The 20,808-nt window shown below is 36.3% G+C and overlaps 1 protein-coding gene across 1 annotated transcript; it reads right to left on the bottom strand.

The window, feature by feature from the left end:
- Window positions 1-13,948: 13,948 nt before the first annotated feature.
- On the bottom strand, window positions 13,949-18,438 carry LOC141628203 (chalcone synthase 3-like). The gene is made up of 2 exons (XM_074441377.1): window positions 18,252-18,438; window positions 13,949-14,949 (listed from the first exon to the last, which is right to left on the bottom strand). Exons 1-2 carry the CDS (start codon window positions 18,436-18,438, stop codon window positions 13,949-13,951), a joined length of 1,188 nt encoding a protein of 395 aa, XP_074297478.1.
- Between the last annotated feature and the right edge of the window lie 2,370 nt (window positions 18,439-20,808).

The raw sequence follows: 20,808 nt of genomic DNA, 5'->3' as shown, positions 1-20,808 counted from the left end.
GAGAAAATTTGTTCGTTTACCTTGAAGAAAAACACTCACGGAGTAACAACTCGAAATTTAGAAGACAAAGAAGCCCTTGAAAGTTTAGAGGAGAAAATTTTGGAGAGAATGAAATTGGTGGCCAATTTCACGGAATAACTGCCCTATTTATAGGGAAAAGCCCATGAAGAAAGACCAATCAGAGAACAACCCATGAAGCGCCAGCCAATCAGCAAACAAACACGTGTCAGACATGCAACCATGGAAAGTCAATCGTCGCAACAGTCAAACGTCAATCAATGCAATAGTGATCAAGCGACTTCAACACGCCCCTTCATATCTCTGCCTATTCATCTTCCTCAACAAATTCCTAGGTATCTGTTCTCCGCCGGCCACATGATCAACCAAGCTAGGAAGCACCGGCCTGGGGGCAATCAAAAACAACTAAGCACTCCCAACCCCTGGTCTCGGCCGGCGTCACTTTCTTTCCCACATCGGATGCCCTTTACACATCCATGTGGGGGGGATATGGTACGGCCTAAGCGAGAACCAGGACGAGGTAGAAGAAGCCGATCTGAAAAGTTTTAAATTACTTTCGCAGAATATACGCTCAGCATACATCGGAGCCCATACCACGGCATAGACTACGCTGGGGGCAAATTGATGGGGCATATTCTGCACCGCTGACCAAGTCAACACATTGAGCAAGGTCAAGGATATCCACAGCAAAGTCAACGACTTAGACAGTTTAGCCGATGCAATCCATCGGCCTGTCACCTGGGTCTCGGCTAGGCAACTAGCTAGCCGGGATACATATCCGCGTACTCACATCCAAGACCCTCGGCCGGCCTGCCATGGGTCCATCGCCCGAGGGTAGAGCGGTCTTTCCACCTGCTAGCCACTTGGCCACTACGTGACAAAAGGTGAAAGTCTATAAATACTCCTCAACCTTCATTGAGGAAAGGATCCAAAAATTAACCTAAGAATCACTATTCATCTGGTAATATCTTCCTTATCTCTCTACAATACATCCCTAGCCAAGTAACAACAACTTATCCCTCTAAGTTTACTGACTTGAGCGTCGGAGTGAGTACGCTTGGCACAAAGCCAAGCCCTCAGTTCGTTCATTGTTGCAGGAGAGGCCGAGTGGAACGATAAAGACAAGAGGGATTCAACTCAAGACATCATTCTACAAGCCACGGGTGGTAACAATACTTGCTCTGGAATTACACCCGGAACAATAACATTAACAACAACGACAATAATAAACGATATTAACCATGATAACAATAATGAGAATAACGATAATAGGGCTGGAAAGGTTTGTCTTATCTCATCCACTCTCAACGCCATCACCGCTTACCATATGCAATCCATTTCCCTCCCCTCGAATGCTATCTCCATCACTGACAGAACCATTACAGACTTCCTCTGGTGAGGCTCTTCAAACTTCTCCAATCATCTTCATTTAATTAATTGGAACCATCTTACCTTTCCCAAGTCTAAAGGGGGGTGGGTATCTGTAACTGCAAAACTTTAAACCTTGCCTTTTGTTCTCGCCTATATTGGAGATCTTTCTTTCTCCGACAGAATGACGCCTCTAAGGCTATCCTTAGCAAGTACGTTACTGGTCACCGCCATCCCAAACCCTTCCACCTTGGATCCCACATTTAGCGTCGAGTGGGAGTTGGGTGGCCCACCGTCCAAAATTCCCTCGTGTGGTCCATTGGAAATAGGGAAGCCACCTCCCTCTGGAATGATAACTGGACTTCCCTTGGTCCTTTTCGTTCCCTCGTCATCGAACCTTTAAACTTTTCTTCCTTAAACCGTTTGGTCTCTTCCATCATTGTGGTTTGTGGATGGCTATTGGGACCTCTCTGTCCTTGACTTCCTTCTCCCCCTATATTTATAACACAATCCGAGCAATCCCATTACTTTCCTCGCCTCGAACTGACCATGCTACTTCCTCCCTTTGCTCCTCCAAGGGTTTCTCCCTTAGCCTTGCTTATACCAACCTCAGCCCTAACCCTTTTCCCCATAGTTCTCTTACTTGGCTTTGACGCGTCCAACCCAACCCCGCATCTCTTTCTTCTTGTGGCTGGTGTGGTGGGACAAAATCCCCCACAAAGCCACCCTTTTCTCCCGCTCCATTATACCCTCCTCGTGTTGTGACCTCTGCAATTCCCACACCGAGAACTCTCTTTACCTACTCCGTGATTGCTCTTCTTCCCTTGATGTTTGGAATTTTTTCTCTTTGCCCACCTCCTTCTACACTACTGATCTTCAGACATGGATTTTTGACAACTCCTCCCTGCCCTCTTGGGCTTCTACCTTTTCCTTTTTCCTTTGGAGTATTTGGCTCCGGCGAAACAATATTATTTTCAAATTCATCTCCGAGCCAATTAATGCCAATTGGATTGACCGCGTCCAGAAACTTTGCCATGACTAGTTCTTTGCCAACTTACCCCCTCCAAACCCGAGTGTCCCCCCTTTCAACCCAATTAGTTGGGCCCCTCTTGTGTCCTCTTGGTCAAAAATAAATGTAGACACCTCCTTTTGCTCCTCGTCTCGCTTGGTTGGTATTGGGTGTGTGGTTAGAAACTCGTCAGGCAGTTGGTTATGTGGATGGACGAAGAGATGTTTGGCCATTTCTTCCTTCATGAGCGAGGTACTGGCTCTTCGTGAAGGGTTATCCTTCGCCATGACTAGTCCGGGTTGTTTTATAATGAGTTCGGATTGTCTTGCTGCCGTCAAAGCCCTCTCTGATGATGACTTAGTCTCTAACAATCTTGCGTTTGCTGTGAATTTAATCTTGGACTGCAGGGAAATATCAAGGGACTCACAATATTTGAAGATCATCTTTGAGCCTAGGAGTGTTAATGCCATTGCCGGTGCTCTTGCGAAGTTCTCTGCTAAAGATGATGGCTCTAATTATGGAGAGTTTATTTGGAATGATGTTCCCTCCTTTGTTGAAAGTTTTTGTAACTTAGACTCTTCTTATTGTAACTTAAGCTCGATGGTTTGTAACGAGCTTTCCCCCGACCCCCCTCCATGAATTATTCTACTGATTTGTAATCCTCTTTGTTTAATCTAAGTTTACTTTTAACCAAAAAAAAAAGAACAACATGGATGAGAGCAATAGTAACAATGGCGATGAGGATAATAATGAGTATAACGATGATAACATGTTAAGATTATAGAGGAGAGATTGCATAAGGGAGAATTGTATTATTGAATTGTGTTGACAGATCAGAATACAAGTACGATTATATAATAAATCACAATGCCCTAAACCCTATACGTAGCCGCCATATCTTGTAACCTAACCCTAATGGGCCTAGCCTAATATCCTAATACCCTCCCGCAATCGTAAAGGCAGTACGTAGTACGAACTTTACGATTGGAGAAATACAAGAAAAACATAAGAAAATAATTCTTCGTCAACTTCTCCATCTTCATTTCCGCAAGGTTGGCAAGATAAACGAGTATAAACTCGTCAGAAAATTTCTTCGAACAAGAACGTTAAGTTTTTCGGACTTGTCGAACATCAAATAATTTGTTAGGAACACTAATCGGACCTAAACAAATTTCAGAAAGACGGAAAATTATCCGTTAATTTTAAAGTTTGGAGAACGCTAAGTTTTTCGAACTCCAACTAGATCTGAACCACCATCATGGTGATTAAAATTGCGTAACTCGCCAGTAAATTTGTACCACCTTGAACGAAATTGAAGACAATAAATCATCCCAAATTTCAAAAGAATGCAATCTCAATCTTGTAATAATCTATTTGATGGGGGTATTTGGCTTGTTTATTGAAGGGTCTAACGGAGTTATGGCATGAAGCAGAACAAAATATGGTTTCCCGTGAAACGTTCAACCAAACAAAATGCATTAAAAGGATTTTTTTTTTTTTTTTTTTTTTGGTTTGAAAGGAGATTTTAATAATGACCATAGTAAATCCCACCGGTGAGCGTCATGAATTTTCGCCCACCGGCAAGATGACGGAAGCGATTTAAAGAGTCCTCTTAGGAAAGAGGCTCTGATACCATGTTAAGATTATAGAGGAGAGATTGCATAAGGGAGAATTGTATTATTGAATTGTGTTGACTGATCAGAATACAAGTACGATTATATAATAAATCACAATGCCCTAAACCCTATACGTAGCCGTCATATCTTGTAACCTAACCCTAATGGGCCTAGCCTAATATCCTAATATAACAAGAGTGACAATGACAACGGGGATTACAACCATGGCAACGATTAACAATAACCATGGCTAACAATGGCAACGACAAAGAAAGTTTCATATGACTAACATGTGAAGGATTAGATGATTAATAATATATATGGAATGCATGATTAGATTTACAACTTTAACAAAGTATATGGAACGACTAGCTATGTGGGTTACGGATTTGGATTTATATACTTGAACATGTGATTTAACGCCTTTTTTACATGTCTAATGAACATTTACATAGTTATGATATAGTACATGCATGCTAATTCATATGACCTAACTAGGTGATTAATAACAAGATACAAACTTTAACAATAAACAACCAAACGATAACAAACAATAGTAGAACAATAATTAATAACAAAAGAAAAACGATAGGAAAACGTAAGAAATGGGAGAAAGAAGGATATTTTATTTACACTCTCAACATACATGTGTGAGACTTGGGATCGACTTCGGTGGAGTCGGGATCAGATCTCGGATGTAAATTGTTGATTTGAGGCGTTTTTGATAATAACTTGAACGACTTTAAACCACTTTGAAAACTGCTTTAACTAGGCGTCTTGACGTAATATTTTCAAAAGCTTGGGAACACAACTTTGACTCAAACGTCCCGTAAATTTGTTCATGATGTTGCAAGGTAGAAGATTAAGCTTTTAATGGTGGTTATAAGATTTATTAGTGGTGGTCGATTGGCCTTGGAAGGTGGCGAGTCAGGGTGGTTATTATGGAAAACAGGGTAAACAACGTATGACACGGGGTGTTTGTAGGCTATTTCTGGGACAGTTTGGGCATGGTTCTGGGTATCCAATGAGATAATAATATGTTCTACACTAGGTGGCTCTTTTTATGGTGTTGGTTGTGGTATAGAAAGATCGGAAGGCAGGTCGATAGTGGTGGTAAGGGTGGATGGCCGTTAGTTAAAAAGGAACGACTTTTACAAAACTTGACATTATGAAATAAATCAAATGAAACAACTTCAAAACACAATTATTTATCCAAGATGGTCATTTTAAAAGATAAAAAATGATTTTTCAAAAATAAATTCAAAGGAATAAATTCTAAATCAATTTAATTACTAAAAAACCACTTAAAACATATAAAATGTGATTTGTGTTAGAAAATACTTACTTCCTCCATATCATTCAATTCCATATATTTGCTTTGTACACGTATATCAATGCTCGTTTTCTTTTGTTCATATCTTTAGTTACATATTAATAAAAATTATAAAAATTTGTTATTTACAATGTATTCGGTAAGACAATTAAAACAAGATCTCACATGACTATATTTTATGATATATATTAGAAGTTGTATCGAAATTCTCGTTACTTGTGAATAGTGTTCAAAAAAAGTAAATGTATGAAATTGAATGAAATGGAGAAAGTATTTAATCCGAATATCAATTCGAACTGATCTCCATGAACCTCCTAGTCGATTTTTGAACCTCTCACACACGTATGAGTCCAATCATCATTTGGTGTTGGTCGGGAGATATAAATACAAGCACCATGTTTTATTCATATTTTATGACTGAGGTACTTTCCACCTTTGTTTAATTTAATCGTAATTATGTTACTAAAAGTCCGGGTTGCTACAAATTTATTTATTTATATCATGATGTAAAGGTGTTATACAACAATTTATTTGAGGTTTGTTGTACTTAGGGATCGCAATGGGTAGGATATGGGTGGGGTGGAGCCATATCCATATCCATATCCATTTAATTTTTGATTATCCATATCCCACCCTTATCCATTTAATATTTTTCATCCATCCATATCCATATCCACCGGGTGAAGCGGGTGGAGCGGGCACCCGTTGAATATTTTCACGCTTATAAAATTTAATATCAATATATCGTAAAAGAAAATTGACACGATAAAATTAAAAGGCGTACATCACCCGAGTACAAATACATCAATTTCAAATCAAATACAAATGTCATAAAAGCCCCAATAGAGGTTTCAAAGTTTTTTAAAGGAAATTTTAAGTTATTGTTTTTTAATCAAAATAATTATAATTTTTTTTAAAAAAAGTATACATAAATATTAATTTAGGATATCCACCGGGTGGTTAAGCGGGTGATAGACTATGATCCATATCCCACCCTAAATTCACTCATATCCATATCCCACCCTAAATTGAAAATAAAATCGTCATCCATATCCCACCCATTTAATTTCGGGTGCATGGATATCCACAGGGTAAGGGTGAAACTGTCATCCCTAGTTGTATTTCATGAGTTCATATCAATAATGGCTTTAGGCCCTGTTCTTTTGGACTGAAACGAATCGATCCGAATCGAATCGAACTTATAGGATCGAATCGAATCGAATCGAACTTATAGGATCGAATCGATCCGAACTTATAGGATCTCGAATCGAATCGAACTTATAGGATCTGAACTGAACTTATAAGATCTGAACTTTTCTAAACTGAACTTATAGGAGCCGAACTTAACTTTATTTTATTTTATTTTATATAACTTAACTATTACTATTACTATTACTATTATTATTATTTGCCAAGAGAGAACATTGATAAAAAAAAAAATTATAGTCTAAAACACTGATACGTGCATTTTATATAGTCTTTTTAGCCTATTTTATGCACGTATTTCTATGCTTTTATCGTGGTTTACGCTACGAAATGCCCCGAATGTGCTACTTTGGGTTATTTTGTCTTATTTGCAGGAATGAACCAGAAAGTAGCGGAAATCGAGCCATTTACCGTCCATTTTGCATGCATTTGGAGAAAGAGTAGATTTGGAGCGGGAGATATTGCTGTCTTGGGATGCGTGAAGGTGTTTCGGGAGCTAAAAGGACGAGTCAAGGCAAACTAATCAAATTTTAAGCTGCTGAAGTCAAAGATCCACTCGATCAAGTGCTATTCTAGTCGATCGAGTGGTTTAGGAGTCAATAATCAGTCGATCAAGCTCTATTCTAGTCGATCGACCAGTTTCTTTTATAGTCTTGCTCGATCGAACAGTGTACTTCCTCGATCGATCTGCTTCCTAGCTGAATTTGCTCGATCGAGTGATTTCTCTACTCGATCGAGTGGATATTGATGACGGGTTGGGCTTTTAAGCTTTAATTCGTTAATTAGGTTTAACCCTACTTCTAATTTCTTATAAATAGGAGTTAGGGACGTCATTTGTGATCATCTCCTTTTATCCGGAGACACTCTGACTCTCTCTTTTCTCTTGGAATGATACACTGTTACTTTACTCTTAATTTCCGGATCATTTATTTACAGTAATTTCTTTCCCTTCTTCTCTTTAATTACTTAATGTTTATTATTCGTTCTTTATTTATTTCTTGTTCTCATTTAATTATGCATAGCTAATTCCCCGTAGTATGTTAGGATTAGGGAAGCCGTGGTAGCATGCTTTAATTGTATTAAATAGATTAGCCCTGCGATAAGAATTGTATTAGGCAATTTAATTGTTATCCGGTCGAATGAATGCATGCAGGAGACCAATAATTCTAGTTAACCCCGACCTAGATCGAAAGATTGGAAGGGAAGGCTTGCTTAATTACAATAGGGTATAGCAGTGAGGGCGAAAGTTAAGCTGTTTACGCTCTAGGGCGGTTTAAGGACCGAAAGGTGACGACCATAGCTCTTCTTATCAATAGCCTAATCGCCTTAGTATTCTCGATAATATAAGATCTGATAGCTACCACGGTGGACCGACTCTTAGCATACTACCCTTCTTCTTCTGTTAATTTCTCTTTTTATTTCTCTTGCTTTAGTCTTTAGTTTAGTCAACACAATCAATTCAAAACCCCCATTAGTGACATTAGACAGATAAACAGACAAATAGATAGTACACCGCCTCCCTGTGGAGATCGACCCTACTTACCGCTGACTTCTGTTAGTAGTACTTAGGTATTTTATTTTTGGTGTAGAAACGACAGCATCAAATTTTGGCGCCGTTGCCGGGGAGGCAATCTATTTATTTATTTGTTTAATTTTATCTGTTTTTAGCCTCAAGGGATTTTTCCCTTGAGGCCGTTTTAATCTTTTCCCTTGAGTGCTGTTTTGATAGGCCTTACAGGTACTACCTAGACAGTTCTAGGTGAAAGACAGTCAAAGGGAAGGCTTGAGTACCTTTGACCCATAACCGATGTCCCATTATATGGAACAGCAGGTGATCTACGCCGGGGATGTGGTTCTCGCCGAGCACAATGCAGTTGTAGTTGTGCCGCCACATCCACCCTATCAATGGCCACCGCAACAAGATCCTCCTGATATACAAGAAGAAGAGATTGCGGAGCTGAAATCCTTACTGCAGACACTTGCATCTCAATTGCAAGATCGTGACCGAGAGAGGCAAGATCATGATAGACACACTTCTTTGCGACTTGAAAAGCTCGAAACTTACATTGCTCAGTTAGCAGCTGAGATACAAGAAGAAGAGTTTGCAAAACTGAGGTCTTTAATGGAGATACTTGTATCTCAAATACAGAATTATGATCGAATGAGGCAAGAAAGTGATAGACGTGCGGATGCTCAAATCATTGAGTCAAGTCTAAAATTGCTCGATTAACGGTGAGTCGGATAATTGGCAACCGAAGAGGTGTACCTTTTCGAGAACGGTTTTTCCCATGAAAAACCGTGTTGCCCAATGCGGAGGATGACTTTTATGACTCGGACGACGAGTTTCTATCACATTTCATTGCCCCACACGAGGATTTTTTAACAGATAGGGAGGAATCACTCGATCGAGTGACTTATTTTAGTCGATCGAGTGATTTTCTAGAAGACGATCCTCGATCGAGGGTATCTCTTCTCGATCGAGTGACATGCAGGAGGATAGTTCTCGATCGAGTGATGTTGTTCCTCGATCGAGTGAGATGCGGGAGGAAAGTGGTCGATCGAGTGCTTATTCTCGCTCGATCGATCGAAATGGCCATTGGGAGCTTTGGTTCGTCATTTTGGTTTGATATGGATGACGACTCTGACGATGATGAAGGTTACGGTGAACCTCCCTTATTCACAGCCGAGTCTACACTCGAAGCTGCGATCTACGGGATGGATTCCACTAAGGAGGTTGATGAAGAAGCAGCTGAGACGGTAATTACTCCTAGCACGGAAGAGGTAATGAATTCTTTTATCTATGATTCCGTCATTAAGAGTGATCAACCTGAGGTAGTAAACGGTAATTTCATTATTATTTGTAAATTACCTCGTCTTATTCATGCTTCCTTTTTCGAAGCTATACCCCCTCATATGTGGACGCATAATTTAACGAATTTTCACCGTCCTTATCATTTCAAGTCTGCTAATCTGAATCGGGACCCCCATATATTGACAATTGCTCCCGCACTCCTATATTTTGTGGATAAATTTAGGAGCGCCCATAGGAAATTTGTTCGACTTAAACGGTCTTATATTTTAATTTCCTATTGCTTGATTCCACAGTGGTGCTACTTATGCTTTTGTGTAGCACATGCGCAGCTATTTGACAAGTTGCTGCGCGCTTTGAGCTGTTTTGATCGTGATTAATTATAGAGGTTCAAAGAAAAAGAAGGTCGAGCTGGGACCTGACTGAAGCTAGCGCTACCCGGGAGGCAACCCGGCGATTTTATTTTACATTTTTATTTTACTTCGGTTGTAATAAATGGTTTTTATACCATAAAACTTTCTCAGTATGCTTGTCTTGTTAGTTTGCGGGCTGTTTTTATTGCATTTTGCAGGAACACGCGGAGATCCACTCGATCGAGTAATTTTTCTACTCGATCGAGCACCCTTGCTGATGAATCCACTCGATCGAGTGAAGATGTTACTCGATCGACCACCTGCAGGATGAGAAACCACTCGATCGACCTAGTTACCCTTCGATCGAGCAGTTTTTGAGCGCCCATGTTACTCGATCAGCTACTATCCTTTGCTATCGAGTGTATTTGACTTGGATTAGCTTCCTGAGACTGTTTTTCGGGCCCTTAGCAACCTCCCATTTCATGGTCGGTTTGGGGAGGTCCCCTTATTTCGCGCATTTTGTGAGTTTTCCGTATTTACTCTCTTTCTCCTTCAGTTTGCGTTTCCTTTCCATGTTTTGGTACAATGGGGGCATTGTACGGTTTGGTTTGGGGAGGTTATGCATCCATATCTACGTCTGCATACTGTTTTTATTGCATTTCAGTAATCACGTTTAAATTTCTGTTTGCATTGTTTTTTAGTTCATAAAAATTTAAATATCCATAAAAATTCAAAAACTTGAAAAATTTCAAAAATATTCACGTTTATTTTTGCATATAGGTTGAGTCGGAACGGTAGATTTCAATGATGATATTGCTCTGCATTTGTCTTTCTGCTTAAGCCTTGCATTAAACTATTATCTTTTAGCTTTGTCTTTTGCATAATCTACGAGTTAATGTTTAATTTAGCTGAACGAATAGACTTGACCTGAAATCTTGGCAACCTACTTATAATTTCTAAGATTTAGAGCCTTATAAACTGGTGTCATTTATGACCAGTTTCATGTAGGATTGTGAGTAGTTACTCCTTGCATAACATGTTCATCAATTTGCACGTATATGAAATTCAATTGCTTTTTGCCGTCATACATTCGGGTTAGTGGTTGGTGTCACATGCAGGGAGGTGCTTACATTTTCCCTTTCTTTCATTTTTACCCATTTAACTCCACATTAGCCAAATTTGCCAGTTGACCCTTTAGCTACATCCAAATTTAGCCTGCCTTGTCAAGCTAGTTTAGGTTGTTGTTTTGCGGTAAACATTTCATTGTATCAAGTTTGGCTCATATCATATTGATTCGGAGTTGGTAATTTATGAAGAGAAGGAGGATGATGAAAAAAGACGTGAAAAAGAAGAAAAAAAAAAAAGAATTGAAAAATGAAAAAAAGAAAAATCAGAAAAGAAGAAACCGAAAGAAGAAAAATAGAGAAAAAAATAGAAGGAGAAAAAGAAAAATATAAAAAATGTTTGTTTGTTAGTCGGTTTCACTCCTATATTCTATCTTATATCGTTTGAGGAGTATTTTCAGTTTGGTTTGGTGAGATTTTATGCCAAATGAAGGGCATGTGCTTAATTCATAATTGCTTAAGAATCGGATGTTGATATATGGTTTTGTTTAGGTACTAGCTTGATCACCTATACGTCCACATTCCCATAATGTTTTGCCTTTTCTTACCCATTGCCTCACTTTACCATATCTTTGTAAGCCCTCGGCTGTGACAGGACCTTGTTTGGTTGGAATGTGTGTACGGTAGCTAGAATTTTCTATCATATTAGCTGCATGCATGTTTATGTGGGTCGTAGTCTAGGTGAGCGACTATTTTTCTTCTTCTCTCTTACATTCATATGCTTACCCTTTGCTTCATGAGAGAAGAGTGACCCGTGAGAGTCCATTGTTAAAGGTCTTGCAAGGTCGACGGTTCAGCTTTGTTTATAAACATCCTATAACTCGTTTGCATTTGGCTGTCTTGCTATAAGTGTTAGTTTCCTTGCATTGAATTGGCTTAAGTAGGCATTTGTAGCTAGCTCTGAGTTATTTTTCCGTTCCATTAGCGTATAGTTTTGAGTTTACTCGGGGACGAGTAAAGGTTTGGTTTGGGGAGATTTGATACGTGCATTTTATATAGTCTTTTTAGCCTATTTTATGCACGTATTTCTATGCTTTTATCGTGGTTTACGCTACGAAATGCCCCGAATGTGCTACTTTGGGTTATTTTGTCTTATTTGCAGGAATGAACCAGAAAGTAGCGGAAATCGAGCCATTTACCGTCCATTTTGCATGCATTTGGAGAAAGAGTAGATTTGGAGCGGGAGATATTGCTGTCTTGGGATGCGTGAAGGTGTTTCGGGAGCTAAAAGGACGAGTCAAGGCAAACTAATCAAATTTTAAGCTGCTGAAGTCAAAGATCCACTCGATCAAGTGCTATTCTAGTCGATCGAGTGGTTTAGGAGTCAATAATCAGTCGATCAAGCTCTATTCTAGTCGATCGACCAGTTTCTTTTATAGTCTTGCTCGATCGAACAGTGTACTTCCTCGATCGATCTGCTTCCTAGCTGAATTTGCTCGATCGAGTGATTTCTCTACTCGATCGAGTGGATATTGATGACGGGTTGGGCTTTTAAGCTTTAATTCGTTAATTAGGTTTAACCCTACTTCTAATTTCTTATAAATAGGAGTTAGGGACGTCATTTGTGATCATCTCCTTTTATCCGGAGACACTCTGACTCTCTCTTTTCTCTTGGAATGATACACTGTTACTTTACTCTTAATTTCCGGATCATTTATTTACAGTAATTTCTTTCCCTTCTTCTCTTTAATTACTTAATGTTTATTATTCGTTCTTTATTTATTTCTTGTTCTCATTTAATTATGCATAGCTAATTCCCCGTAGTATGTTAGGATTAGGGAAGCCGTGGTAGCATGCTTTAATTGTATTAAATAGATTAGCCCTGCGATAAGAATTGTATTAGGCAATTTAATTGTTATCCGGTCGAATGAATGCATGCAGGAGACCAATAATTCTAGTTAACCCCGACCTAGATCGAAAGATTGGAAGGGAAGGCTTGCTTAATTACAATAGGGTATAGCAGTGAGGGCGAAAGTTAAGCTGTTTACGCTCTAGGGCGGTTTAAGGACCGAAAGGTGACGACCATAGCTCTTCTTATCAATAGCCTAATCGCCTTAGTATTCTCGATAATATAAGATCTGATAGCTACCACGGTGGACCGACTCTTAGCATACTACCCTTCTTCTTCTGTTAATTTCTCTTTTTATTTCTCTTGCTTTAGTCTTTAGTTTAGTCAACACAATCAATTCAAAACCCCCATTAGTGACATTAGACAGATAAACAGACAAATAGATAGTACACCGCCTCCCTGTGGAGATCGACCCTACTTACCGCTGACTTCTGTTAGTAGTACTTAGGTATTTTATTTTTGGTGTAGAAACGACAGCATCAAACACAAGGTAAAATAATAACATTTTTCCGCTTTATATGCATTGGTTTGTTCATACATTATGCTACGATTACATTACGATAACATCACTTTCATTTTCACTATCACTCTCAACAACGGATCCATTGCCTCGCCAAATGTTTTTGACTATGTTGTTTCGTACCTAATACATGGCCTTATTCCGCTTTTTATCAAACATTCCCAAATCTATTGTGACGCTGAAATTATTAATGAGAGGAGTGATTTTTTTTAAAATAATAATAATGTATGTATCGAATAATTAATGTCAAATGTTTTTGTATCGGTCTTTAAAAATAATACTCCGTATATAGCTTTTCTGAACTAAATTTATAGGATCTGAATTTTTCTGAACTGAACGTATAGGATCTGAACTGAACTGAACTTATAGGATCTGAACTGAACTTATTGGATCTGAACTGAACTGAACTTATTGGATCTGAACTGAACTTATAGGATCTGAACTGAAGTTATAGGATCTGAAGTGAACTGAAATTAAGTGACTTTAAGTCCAAAAGAACAGGGCCTTAATAGTACCCAATATAGCTCCGAAAGAAATAACATTACTACGAGAAACAAAGTATAATTATCAACAGCAAGTACTTATATGTATATATTATCATTTACATTTGAACAATATAATGTCTTATTGTACAAAATAAATAAAAAAATTCAACAATAATCTATTTCCATATTATAATCCTATTAGTAAAAGAGATAAAAATATATATTTGTTTCACAATGAAGACTAATCCAAAGCAAGGATTAGGAATTAATGGGGAAACTCCGAAGCACAAGGGTCTCAATAGTAATACCGGGTCCAAACCCCATAAGGACACCGTACTCCAATCCATCACCGGTAGTATCCTTTCCTTCCTTAATCGACCTCTTCCTTGTTTCATCCATCACAAAAAACACGGTTGCACTCGACATATTCCCAAACTCACTTAGCACGTGTCGACTCAAGTCAAACTTATCCTTGTCAAGCCCGAGTTTTTCTTCTACTTGGTCAAGGATAGCGGGCCCACCAGGGTGAACTACCCAAAAAACGGAGTTCCAATCATTAATGCCAAGTGGACTAAGGGAGTCAATCACGGGTTGTTCGACCTTATTAGCAATAAGACTCGGGTTATCCCTAGCTAAGACTAAAGATACCCCAACTTGTTTAAGTTGTCCTCCGATAGCCCTCTCAGTGTCTGGAATAGTGGATTGTATTGCCGAGACCAATTCAAAAATGGGCCGTTCACCCGCATCCAAATCTGGGTCCGATCCAATTATAGCAGCACCCGCACCATCGCCAAATAGGGCTTGTCCAATCATCGAACCAATGTCAGTTCGGGTGGGCCCACGAAAAAAGGCCAAGGTCATATCGGCACATACTACTAAAACTCGAGCCCCTTTGTTGTTCTCCGCGATGTCTTTGGCCAAACGAAGGACTGTACCCCCCGCATAGCACCCGAGCTGGAAGAGCATGAAACGTTGCACGTGTGGGCCGAGGCCCAGTAACTTAGCAAACTGGTAGTCATACCCGGGCATGATTGCTCCGGACAAAGTTGAGAAGATAATGTGGGTGATTTTCGATATGGGTTGGCCCCACTCTTTGATCGCTTCTAAGGCTGCTTCTTTTGCCAATTTAGGTACTTCAATTGCGAGTATGTCTTGGCGTGCGTCCATTGTAAAGGCGTCGTAGTTCACCAGTTCCGGGTTTTTCTTCAAAAACTCTTCTGTTTGATAAAAATATCGCTTTTTGATTGTTGTATTTTCGCCTGTTATTATAGCTTGTTTAATTAGTGTTATATCATCAAAATTATAACATGGTAAATGTAGTAGCTCCAAATACGATGAAAAAAAGTAGAAGAAGAAATCATGTCATTATCCTTCAAATCAATTGTAATACTCCACTAAACTCAATACATTATTTGGGTAAAGTACCCCCTTGAAGAGGTCCATTTGAAGGCTTAAAATTTGACTAGTGCTTAAAGGGATTGTAAGTACTACTCATATCAACAAAGTGCACTTTCTTTTCTTGTTATTCATGCAAAAGAATTCCACAATTAAGCGTGCTTGGCTGAGAGTAGTCTTAGGATGATGACCTCCTGAAAAGACTACCGTAAGTGACCGCTCCCGACCCTAGGTTTGGGCCGGGGTGTTACATCAATTCCTCCAAAATTACAAAATTACAAACGTTTTAGTAGCATATTGAAAACAGTAGATTGAGCTCCAACATAATGTTTTACAATAAGTTGCTAATAGCCAGCATATAACATTTTGGTAAATTGCTAAAAGCAAAACAATCAACTATTTTACACATAAATTGAGCAATCTATCAAATTAAATGCGCTATTTACCAAATACTTGTACAAAATCTGCTGATTGGCATATACTAGTCAAAACTAGTAATTAAATGTCGTTTATAATTTTTTTTGACTAATTTGTTTATGCTAATAGTAATCCACTGAGTACCAAATATGCTTAAAGTTCAAATATTATGCAATAAGAATTTTTTAGAAATACGGTGTAAATGTCGTCTTGAAGTTGAAGTTAAGAACCTTTTTTTCTCATGTTATTAGACTAACGTTTAATCAAAATTATATTGAAAAATGCTAAAAAAAAGTGATATATATTTATTATTCAAAACTCTTTCAGAAAAAGATATTTTAACAAAAAAAAAAAGTTACATATAGATAAGCTTGAAAAAATCAACCCGCCTCGAAACTAACTCAAAGCTCAAACTGCAAAACCCAAACATGACTCGAACCCAAATCGACCTAAATTCGACCTGAAACCACTCGACTCGAAAATAACATGGTTAGAAATGACTTGAGGTAGCTAGTTTCAAATCACATTTAATATTATTTACATTAAAAGAAAAGATCAATTGTTAATTTGCACATCTATACACCGAACATGCCCCAAATCCACAATGATTCTACAAAAGCCAATCTAATCCAAATATATATATTTCGTAATACATTTGAAATGACGTGATCCAAAATAAATCAATTTCACCGCAATCCATTTAGCCTGTTTACCCAGTTAATGTATTATATAACCGGTTGTATATATAACTTATTCAGTGTTGTGAAGTTTTGTTACAAAGTTGTCGAGCTCTATTAACAAAATTATCGAGTTATGATACAAAGTTGTTGAGCTTAACAGAATAATTATTAAGCTCAATAACTTCGTAAAATAGCTCAATAACTTGTAAAATAACTCAACAACTTTGTGTGAGAGCTCGATAACTTTGACGCGGTTGTACATAGCTATTATACAACTAGTTGTAGGATAGTATTTGTGCTGTTTACCAAGTCTACGTATAAATAGATAGTTACTTTTTAACTTAAAATAGTCACTTTTTAAGTGATCGTACTATATCCACACTACTCTTAGATGCGTAATTTGTGTATTAGGAATGTTTGTTTTATAGACCGTCGCTCAACAACTTTTACCAGAAAAACGGGAAATATAGTAAATCACACCCACAAGTTTGATACTATGTACAATCAAGCCCCTTAACTTATAAAGTAGCAAATCGGCCTCATAAGTTTCTCTTAATGTGCAATTAACCACTTATTTTTAAGAATGAAATTACTAAATTAAATATTTTGCTATTATTGAAAGTCAAAATTATTGATCAAATATACATCCTAGAAGTCCTAATTGTTAGAAAGTATGTTCAAATAATTTATTTATTTATTTTGGTGGAAAAATATTCAGAATATGAGTATTTTAGTGAAGTTAAAATGAAAAGTTACATGATCAAGTTATTGTTTATATTAAATTTGGTTCACATTTTTCATTGAATATGTAAATATTTTATTTAATTTTTATTAGATATATTTAAAATGATTTTTATAATAGAAAATAATATGATTTAGTTAAAAAAAAAGGGTAGAAAACTTGATTTGTGCTTAATTGAACCTTTTAAGAAATTTATGAGGCTAATTTGCTACAAGTAAAACTTACCGGATTGATTTGCACATAATATACTCCCTCCGTCCCGGTCAATTGTTATCCTTTGGTTTTTACACAAAGACCAAGGAAAAAGGAGGGGGTCAATTACTAAATAACAAGTGGAACTAATTGAATGCAAATGATCAAATTGCTCATCAAATTCACTCTTAAAATAGAAAGGACAACAAAGGACCGAGACAGTTCAAAATGGAAAAGAAGAACAAATGACCGGACAACCGGAATATAAGTTATGGGCGTAATTTGTTACATTCCCGAAAGAAAAACCTAATTCCCCCAATCATTGATTTAGATTTTTTTTTTTGACTTTTTTTACCCACCACCAAACTCAATATCATGGATAAATAACACGTGAAGCAAGCACGTGAGATATTTCCATTTATTTTTTTGATAGAGATATTTCCATTTATGTTGTTTCATATTCTCCCTGAAATCATACATTATCGAAACACAAATTCTCATTATAGACGGACACTATGTCCGTCTATACGTATAGACGGATACCATTTCCCCTCACAAAATACCCATTTGCCATAAAGTGGAAAGCACATGGGGGGTGCCCCACCTTGTCCCCCTACCCATTTTATTAGATCGAGGTCTTTATCCGTCTGTTCGCCCCACCCGTCTATACCAAGACCTATTGTTATCGAAAATAGTCTCCCCATCAAAAAAAAAAAAAAAAAGTCTCAACATTTTCCAATTTACCTTTTTGTGTTACTGTGTTTGTGTAAAACAATCACACGTATGGTATTACTGAGTTTCAATTCATACCAACAAAGCACAGTGTATTGATTTGTACTAGTATCTATTTTAACCCGACTCATTCCAACTTCCTTATACGCCGGTCTGAATTGAGACTTCAAATCACCATAATATTATCACAAATCATTACCAAAAGAAAAAAATGAAGATGTTTTAGTAAGTATAGCGGTTAAAAAGGAGTATATATTGAATAATATGCCACAGTTTCAAATCCCCACAGGCCTCATTCTCGTTATTGTATTGCCCCATTTAGCACCAAAAAAACCAAAAGAAAAAAATAAAGTTATTGCAAAGTATAATAAGTTTATTATTATAAGAGTAAGACAGAACATACATATACGATTAAACTTGAATTTGAGATCGGGCATAGTATTTTCGCCGTTGGCGTCTGCTACGCAAAAACAAAAATCGGGATAATTTTCTTGTAAAATTAGATTAGGAGGGTTGGCAGTTCCTAAGGCTAAGATGGTTGCTAAACCTTTAGGTTTTTGAGAGATTTTGATTCCATTCATTGATCCCATCTTTTTAATTTTATTATGAGGAATGTTGTTTGCCACAATTTTGATGAAATGGAACAAGGGTTCATATATATATATATACTCTCATGGTTTAATAAGTCGTACGTACCTATTCTTTCAATTTTTTTATAAAATATTTCCTCCATTTTCTTAGTCTACCTCTTTGAAATTTCCTCTTTCTCTCTACACTAATTCATGTTCTTCTATTCTTCTATGCAACGTTTCACGTAAATGTTATTGTAAACACTAAACAACAATTTTTATATAAAACCGTTTCATACAAGTGTATAACTGATTTAATCTAAATAGTAGATTACGTTATTTTCTCTTAAACCATTGCGCATGTGAACACGTATTTGTAACAAGTTTAAACATTAATTATGTAGATCGCTGATTTAGACCAACTAGATAAGTACAATAGAAATGCAAAAAAAAAAAAAAAAAAAAAAAATACATCCAAAAACATTAATACCGGCCCAAATACATACCCGTGCAATTTTGCACAGGTTTAAAATTAGTTTTTATATAAAACCGTTTCACACAAGTGTATAACTAATTTAAACTAAATAACCCTAGTAAAATAACTTCCACCCATCACCATTTTTTCATCATAAGGGCATTAAGGTTTTTGTTATATTGTCTTACAATGTTCTATTGTAAAACCGTTCTATAGGAGTTATATACAAAAACATTAATGTCTAGGAAATGTCATATCACATGATTTTTAGAATTCATGGGAATTAAAAAATGTTGTTTTGTTACATGTAGGCATTAATTCTAATTTATGTAGCATTCTCACTTACGTACGGAATCTAGGTAAGCAACATCCTCCATTATGTAGAAATTCAAATTCATGGGAAGTTGCAATTAGGGTAACCAAACAACCTATTTATTTTACAACTCATATGAATTAAAGTTTATGTGTAGTTTAATAGCTAACCAAACGTATAAGAAAAATCACAAATTTTATGAGGCTACCCATATGTAATAGAATGTTAAATCAAATTTACTACCTTTTATTTAGTTCTTTTTCAAATTTACTATCTTTTATAATACGGACTATTTTTTTCAAATTTACTATCAATATATATTCAAAACACATTTATTTTTTCTTGGAAAAAATTTAGTTGTTAACCATTTTGCAGCCCAAACCCTTGAGCATGACTGCATGAGGACTTTTTTGTTGATAAGGATGTTCATGATGAGTGATTACGTAGTCAATTGGTTTGAAAGTCAACCTTTTTTTTCACCAATATGTATTTTGATAACAACTTTTGATCAAAATGTAAAAAATATTTTCAAAGGTAGTAGTTTAAAAAAAATCGTAATTTTTAGTTTATCCTTTTCATTTCATGGATATAAATGTTTTTTGTCAATGGGTTTACAGTAAACTTGTTTTTCATTATTGAGTTCGCAGGGCTTGAGTCTAATAGTTAAAACTTGAGTGTCCTATTTTGTGTCTCACTTCATTTATCTTCTGACACATCACTAGTTGCAACAATAAAATATGCAATCCCCTTTAAACTAAAAGAATAAGAAATCTCTAAAGTTTTCCCGCCTAAATGAATTAGGCTATAAATGGGTTTCATAACATCATATCTACAATTGGGCCATCTTGATTAATTTCGACTTAAGTTATACATGAGTTTCATAATATCATATCTACAACTGGATCATGCTGATTAATTTCATACAATAAATAATTTCTATATACCATTTAAAAAGGGGATAATATTCTTTTAATTTGCATAGACATATTAACAGATATTCTTATTTTGCTACATACATGAAATTGCACTAATTATATGTACAATGTGATATAAATATTTTTACTTTTGATATATATTTTTTACACTTTAACTTAATATCCATCTTTGCTCCATACTATATGAAAACTTAAATTTTGATTACTTTTTTTTTTAATTGTTTATATAATGCCTTCAGGATATAGTGATATAATTAAAACAACGTTTTATTAAAAAAAAGTTAATAAAATCTATATATATATATATATATATATATATATATATATATATATATATAAAAGAGAGTTTTTTCGAGCGATCTGAGAGCGTCCACATCATCAAAAATCAATTTAGGAAAGTATAATTTTTGATGTAAAAAATAATGTAGAGAATCTTTTAATTATTATAATATGTATATTTCCTAAATTATATTCAAGTGATATTTCTAATTTTTATATCAAACTTTTACATTTCATTTGGCAAAAAAATATCGTTAAAAAAATTATGAAAATAACATAATTAGCTTTGTGGTAAAAAATGCTATCAGTAGAGTATAAATTTCATATTATTTGCACATATTAAAGATGGTGTACTTCTTAATATGTAAAATGGTGTACTTTTAAGTATG

This window comes from Silene latifolia, chromosome 2, assembly GCF_048544455.1.
Source record: "Silene latifolia isolate original U9 population chromosome 2, ASM4854445v1, whole genome shotgun sequence".
NCBI classification, from domain to species: domain Eukaryota; kingdom Viridiplantae; phylum Streptophyta; class Magnoliopsida; order Caryophyllales; family Caryophyllaceae; genus Silene; species Silene latifolia.
The sequence above is the reverse complement of the archived record's forward strand: the minus strand, read 5'-3'. Positions and strand labels throughout refer to the sequence as shown.

Coding starts and splice junctions, on each gene's coding strand:
- LOC141628203 (XM_074441377.1), bottom strand. CDS start 18,438: ATGGGATCAATGAATGGAATCAAAATCTCTCAAAAACCTAAAGGTTTA. Junction 14,950..18,251: donor ATTCAAGTTTAATCGTATAT/GTATGTTCTGTC, acceptor CTATAATAACAG/GCGAAAATACAACAATCAAA.